The 6,702-nt window shown below is 45.2% G+C and overlaps 2 protein-coding genes across 5 annotated transcripts in view; both read left to right on the forward strand.

Annotated features, from left to right (window-relative positions):
* Positions 1-755: 755 nt before the first annotated feature.
* On the forward strand, positions 756-4,637 carry LOC119311300 (O-acyltransferase WSD1-like). Of its 4 annotated transcripts, none has more exons than XM_037586943.1 (7): positions 756-1,176; positions 1,273-1,884; positions 2,142-2,208; positions 2,312-2,385; positions 2,970-3,185; positions 3,318-3,458; positions 4,140-4,637. In XM_037586943.1, the coding sequence occupies exons 1-7, from the start codon at positions 913-915 to the stop codon at positions 4,308-4,310; spliced, it is 1,545 nt and encodes a 514-aa protein (XP_037442840.1). In that variant the 5' UTR covers positions 756-912; the 3' UTR covers positions 4,311-4,637. The 4 variants fall into 4 exon arrangements, with proteins under 4 accessions (XP_037442840.1, XP_037442841.1, XP_037442842.1 ...); XM_037586944.1 differs by having other exon boundaries at positions 3,321-3,458; positions 4,140-4,636; XM_037586945.1 differs by lacking the exon at positions 2,970-3,185 and having other exon boundaries at positions 3,321-3,458.
* Positions 4,638-6,079: 1,442 nt separating this feature from the next.
* LOC119309906 overlaps positions 6,080-6,702 on the forward strand; it is a 13,434-nt gene continuing 12,811 nt past the window's right edge. Inside the window, exons 1-3 of the mRNA XM_037585810.1 lie at positions 6,080-6,095; positions 6,165-6,427; positions 6,537-6,671. Coding sequence (XP_037441707.1) covers positions 6,080-6,095; positions 6,165-6,427; positions 6,537-6,671 — 414 coding nt within the window. The remainder of the gene's footprint in view (positions 6,096-6,164; positions 6,428-6,536; positions 6,672-6,702) is intronic.

Raw genomic sequence — 6,702 nt, forward strand, 5'->3', positions numbered from 1 at the left:
CGGCCTTAAGTGTCTTTAATGACCTTAAAGACTACGGAGTGAATACTCACCCGTTGTTGTTCAGAGTGACTTCTGGTCTTCAGCCGGTCGAGTGGTTCCCTACATGGTCGAGTGGTTTCGGGAAGGAGGGGTATCCGAGTGGTTCGTTGGTCGAGTGGGTTGCACTCGACATCTTCACTGGGTACCCCTTGTTGTCTCCTGAGCTTCTTTGCTTCTAGGGTAGTGACCTTGGGTAGGGTGTATAGGTCAGGCTTGTGACCCTACCCTAGGTATGTATCCTCATCATCTAGTACTGCTAATACGAAAATAAACAGGAGCGGGATGAACGAGTTATACCCTCCGATGGGCCAGGCAGAAAATGCGGCGGCGGTGGAGGCAGCCGCGGCGTCCTCAGCGGCCTTCTTGTCGGCTTCAACTTTCTCGGCGGCGGCACGTTCAGCGGCGGTGGACATGGTGATGATAGGGGGACGCGGACGTAGAGGAAATAGAGGAACAGCGAGCAGTCGCGTAGTCGCTTCCCAAAAACCTATTAGCCCCTCGATGCGATATGATTGTGGCGGCTAGAAAATAAGCGCGTAGGTGTGAGCTCGGCTTAGCCCATTCGCGCTGCGCGGCGGAGGAGGAGTGCGCGAGGGCCTCTTCTGTTCTCAAACTCCAATAGCATGTAGAAGAGAATCATTTATAAATAGGTCCAACTCATTCTCTACTAGCGGGGTGGGGATAAACTTCCAACTGCCCTAATGTCATATAACCCACATGGGCCCTTTATAGATTTTCTGACATTACTAGATGGGCCTAAAGGACGTCCCATATTTCAACATATGTTATCCTCGTCCTATATATTTACACCTGCATATCGAGCTGTGATCACTCCATACAGTCAGCGGTCGATTCTTTGAAACTAAACTAGCTATGGACGCTAGCAGTGGTCGCCCTAGTGGAGCCGCTCTAAAAACCACCCGGCTACTCCCGATACGCACGCCAAGATCAGCAGTGGCCGAATGGACGACGACGCACTATTCCGCGGAGGAGGAGCTCTTGAACCCCACTGCAAGGCTCATGGAAGCTATATACATCGTCGTTACAGTCGGACTTGGCACGCCGGTAAACCTACCCGTCTTCAGCGCCGGCATCGCCGCCCAGCTTGCCCGTTACCCGCACTTCCACAGCATCCAAGTATATTGCACTCTTACCCTCTCTAATAACACTCTTCCAATTCTATCACTAGCTTATTTTATTTAACCCGCGAGCGCGCGCGTAAATGATCGGCAGGTGACAGACGGATCAAAAGAGCCACGGTGGGTGCGCACGGCGGTGAACGTGGACAATCACATCATCGTCCCGACGCTGGATCCTGTCGCCGTGGTGGCCAACCCGGACCGGGCCCTGGAGGACTACGTGGCCTCGCTGCCCGCGCTCCCCATGGACTGCTCCCGCCCGCTCTGGGAGTTCCACTTCCTCGACTTCCCGACCTCCGAGGCGGCCGCCACCGCGGTGATCCGCGTGCACCACTCTCTCGGTGACGGGATGTCGCTTATCACGATGCTCCTGGCGTCCGCGCGTAGTGCTGCCGACCCGACACGCCTGCCGGCCATGCCGAAGCCGCCGGCGCGCACGGGCGCCATCTACGAGCCGCGGCGCCGGCAGCAGTCGTCCGGGAGCGCCCTGGCGGCTTTCGTCACATGGATTTGGCCGTATCTTGTGCTCGCATGGAACACCATAGTGGACGTTGCCCTCTTTGCTGCGACGATTGTGTTCCTCAGAGACCCGCCCACGCTCTTCAGACGTGCGGGTGACCACGTCATGTCCAATCCCCACAGGCGCTTTGTACACCGGAGCCTTAGCTTGGGCGATGTCAAGTTGATCAAGAATGCCATGAACTGCGTAAGTATACTCAGCAGTATTCTTATCATGCGGCATACTTAGGGCCAGATGAAAATGGTCGTTGACTCCTTTAAAAAAAATCCTTTTAAAAATCATTGCGGGGTAAATTTTAGCAAACGTTCGTTCGGGGTGGCATTTGCGAAATGTTCATTGACATTTCCTTTTTTTTTGGCGGCTATCATTGACCTTTCCATGTACTATCTGAAGTAAGATTAATTTTATCTCTATATTTCCTTTGTTTTTTCTGTTTCCCGGAGACTATCAATGATGTGCTTGTCGGAGCGACTTCTGCAGCTCTGTCACGATATTACTTTCGCAATTCTGGTAAGTGATGTACCTCTGGCAACGAGGGGTGTATAGTTTCTCCCGCAGGTCGAGTTGTTGTATTTCTATATACTCTGTAACATATATCTTCAATTTATGTTAGGTTCCTCTAAGACCAACAAACTATGTTTGCGGTCTGTTCTCCCTGTCAATACAAGGCCAACCACTAGCCTACAAGTAAGTTTTCTAATAAAATAATAAGAAATTTTAAATGCATAACTTATTAATTTATAAGTACATTTCTGCACCAAATGGTTACTCCTTTGTTATGTAATTAACGTTTCAGACATCAGAATAAACATCGATGTTCGAGTTTGGTCATTAGTTTTCATACGAATATGTTGTTAAAAGAAAAATCAGGGTATTTATGAAAATATGTTCTCGACAAACTAATGATGTTATACATGTTCACTTGAATCTTTTTATGCAGGGGATATATGTTCACTTGACAAACCTAAATATTTTCTGTGCATATTACTCCCTCTGCACTATTATAAGACATTTTGGATATTTCAATAGTGACTACATACGGATTGAAATGAACACGCACACACTAAACATGTCTATATACATCCAATTTAGAAAAAAAGTTAGAATATCTTATAATAGTGAACGGAGGAAGCACTAATTAATATGAGAGTAGCTAGTTTGATTCCACGCTTTCTGACGCGATCGTTTCCAGATGTAGGTTAAGTCAACGGATTACAATTTTGTAACATATCATTATTTTTGGTCTAATAGTTCCTTACAAATATGCACAGACGTATGTTCATATGATAGAATCAGGTAAGAGTGACGATGTGGCATGGGGAAATCAACTAGGCTACATCCTCCTTCCATTTCATTTAACGATGCACGATGATCCGCTTGCATATGTTCGCAAGGGGAAGAAGACAATTGATAGGAAAAAGAGGTCACTTGAAGTTATCTTCACGCATAAGATGAATGAATTGTTTGTCAAAATGTTTGGCATGAAGGTATATTAGGTGCATCTTTGTACTTATATGTTTTATTTTCTGAAATTAAATTAGAAAAAAGTAAGCACCTCCTTGTTTAACAACCTGATTATGCTCTTACCTAGTTAGAGTCTATATTTTCAACTTGACAAGCAGGCGGGCACTTCTATCTTCCAACGTATGTTCGCCAATACAACTATTTTATTCTCAAATATGGTTGGACCAACTGAACAAATCGAGTTATGTGGCCACCCAATTGTCTTCATTGCACCTAGTGTCTATGGAGGCCCACAAGTAAGTCATCAACGATCTTACATCGAAACCTTCAATCTTAAGCAACATATGTGCTTTCGTCAACCCGCATCATCTACCACAATCCACAATGCAAGGGCATTGTCATCATGCGTTGCTTTCACGAATAAATCCACTTTAGCTTGTCTTAACTATCAAAACTGCTCGGGTAAGCTACTTTGGTTTCTGGAAGATAATAAAACGAGAATAGGAAGTAATATCAATAACCACATGCCTATATTTCCACTCTGCTAATGTATAGCTCTATCTGAAATGATGTTGTTCCTCGGAGGAAATACAATATACAGTTTAAAGTGTACTCAAACAAGTTGAGGTGTACTCTAGCACTGCTCGCGAGTGCAGTTTTTAGAATAGCGAGGATAGGTATGAGCATTTGTGTAGTTGTATTTCCTCTCCTTTTTAGTGTGAACTTGAATCCAGGACTCAAACTGGTTAGAAGCAATGTTAGATATCTCTCTATACATAGTTGATCACTAGATGGTCCACGGTTAAAGAGATGACTTGACCTTGGATGGGCATACACTTTTCCAACCAAAGTAACCTCAACTCCTTGGAACAATACAAGTAAAATGAATCGCAGATAATAAAATAGAATTAAAGTAAACCTTTTTAAACCATCTCCACACCCTATTTTTTATTTAATCACCTAGATCTATTTTGCAGGCTTTGGTGGTGCACTACCAGAGTTACATTAGCACTATTAAGGTAATTTTGGCAGTCGACGATGACGTAATTCCAGATTATACTCAACTCTTGGATGATTTCACTGAATCCTTCGGGCACATTAAGGATGCAGCGTCGAAGCTTTCCACATCCATCATCAACAGAGAGTAATCAGCACACAACTTCATCGGTGTGTGATGCTTTCTAAAACTGTGTAATGCTAGCAATATACTCCTATATATTATGTGTGTGCATCACAAGTCACAACATGGTAATTTAAAACCAGGAACTCAAACAAAATAAGACTACAGATCAAATGTATTCATTACATTGTTATTATGTTGGAAAATGATGTATCGGGAGGGATATTTGTGAAGTATAACTTTGTGCTAGGATTGTGATACTCTATTATACTCCTACGATATTGCGCTTATGTCTATGTAACATTCTTTTGTCCATTAACTCTACAATTAATACTCGGCCACTTTGTTTCTCTTTGATTAATAAAATCCAAAATTATCGATCCCAAGGGGTATAGATCCATAGTAATATCGTACTTATTACCCGCCAAGGAACACCAAAAGTGCCAATTTTCGAAGATGAAATGTGTAATGTTTTTCTCCTGGAGAATCCAACTATTATGAGTGGAATGAGTAGGGTGAGCTTTAGATGAGTTGGTCAATTAATGGGAAATCTTATAAACCACCTATTTTCTATCGTTTTTATTCCTCGATGGATATTACACTACTCCTAACAAAAGCACCACTTCTGTGAAAGTAAAATGAACACAGACGCACATATATTATGGATCATGTGGTCGAGGATTAAAGTTGGACCACTGCTAAGTACCTTATTAACCAATCGCTCTCTCTATCATTAATTCCATGATTAAGCCCTCATCCCAAAAAATCACCAAGAAACTTTGCTCTGGCATTGCTCCACGGCCCGCTTCTGGCTGGTTTGCTATTCCTAGCCATGCCTATGCACTCAAGCACTTGCCTCGATCCCCCGCGCTCGATGTTTCTCCTCCATCACCGGTCATTACAATGGTAAACCTCATAAGTTGTGGCTCTACACTCAACTCCTAACCTAAGGGATCCCATGATCGTGCACCTCGCCCTACTTGCATCCTAAGGTGAAAGTTTCACCTTCTCTCGTGTCCATGATAAATGAGAAAGGCGTATACTTTACCATCTTTTTGCTTGCCTCTGAATATTGGTTATTGAGGGGACTTCATCCTCATCACCCTTGATTCCCATTCTTCAAAAGCAGTCATCCCCAACATAAGTCTCCCACCTTGGTATGTGAGTAGGTTGGTGACATGGAGCTTCAACCAAGGTGCTTGCGACTGGAGGCGAATGTGGCTCGATCGCCAGGGTCAGCATGAGCAACGGCATCATGACATGTGACTTTCTCATGGTCGACAACAATAATGATGATGTGCTTTGCTACATCCCGCTACCGCAATCAGCAAACCTAAAGCACAAGACCTGGTTGTCGGACGTTCGAGAGTGAGACATCATCGTTGTCCAAGGCCACATTATGTTTTTTGAGATGCAATTCAAGTTCAAGGGTCGCGCCATCACTAGAACCCTCAACTTATTTACCAAATTTTGGAAAGCCACATCATGTGGGAAGGCGGATCCCTAGAAGAATTGGTGAGAGGCATGCAAACTCAAAAATTTCAAGATGCCTGATCACCTTGGAACTGGTTTTGGGTATAGATATTATCTTCTTCCCTGAGACCCTAGGGTTTGTCGATTCCACAAAGTGAATTAAACTTGGCAAGGACATATCTGCAAGTCTTTGTTATCTCAAATCATTCTAGTTTCCTGGTCCAACAATTATCGAAGAGGTTGCAACAACATAAAATAGACCAGAGCTAATGTTTCACTGTGGTGAACGTGGAAGACCACATGATCATCCCGACTCTGGACCCCATGGTCGTGGCGGCAAGTCACTTCATAAGTGTAGCAATCGAGTAGCTAGCGAGCTCGCCATTCCGAAAACCACTCACCAATTCAGCCGCCATCGGCGATAGCGGTATCAATGGCAGCCCCTCGGTGGCCGCTGCACCGACAAGCCCGCTACTCCCGATACGCGCACCAAGAAAGGCACCGTCGGATGATCCCATGGCGAAAGGGGAGCCCGTCACCCCTACTACGAGACTCATGGAACCCATATACATCACCGTCACCCTCGGCCTTGGCTGCCCTGTAAACATCCCCGTCTTCAGCGCCGGCATCGCCGCCCAGCTCGCCCGATACCCGCGCTTCTACAACATTCAGGTATTTATACTCTTAGTCTCTTAGTAGTACTTCAGCATTGCGATCCAATCAGAATTTATTTTCTATTTTAGTGCTAATTTGATCTATTTTTGTTCTACTTTTGTGGCAGGTGACATCTGCTTCCAATGGTTGCAACTCGTGGTGGGTGCGCACCGTGGTGAACGTGGAGGACCACACGATCATACCGACACTGGACCTCGTCGCTGTGGCAGCCGGCCCAGACAGGGCCGTGGAACACTACAAGGCCTCCGCTCCCCGCGCTCCCCATGGACGCC

The sequence above is a fragment of the Triticum dicoccoides genome, chromosome 5B (assembly GCF_002162155.2).
Source record: "Triticum dicoccoides isolate Atlit2015 ecotype Zavitan chromosome 5B, WEW_v2.0, whole genome shotgun sequence".
NCBI lineage: Eukaryota > Viridiplantae > Streptophyta > Magnoliopsida > Poales > Poaceae > Triticum > Triticum dicoccoides.

Bases quoted from the DNA above. Each gene is read 5' to 3' on its own strand.
- LOC119311300 (XM_037586943.1), top strand. From the start codon at position 913: ATGGACGCTAGCAGTGGTCGCCCTAGTGGAGCCGCTCTAAAAACCACC. The intron at 3,186-3,317 runs GTATATTAGGTG...CAACTTGACAAG, and splicing joins TCAAAATGTTTGGCATGAAG to CAGGCGGGCACTTCTATCTT. The intron at 3,459-4,139 runs GTAAGTCATCAA...TCTATTTTGCAG, and splicing joins GTGTCTATGGAGGCCCACAA to GCTTTGGTGGTGCACTACCA.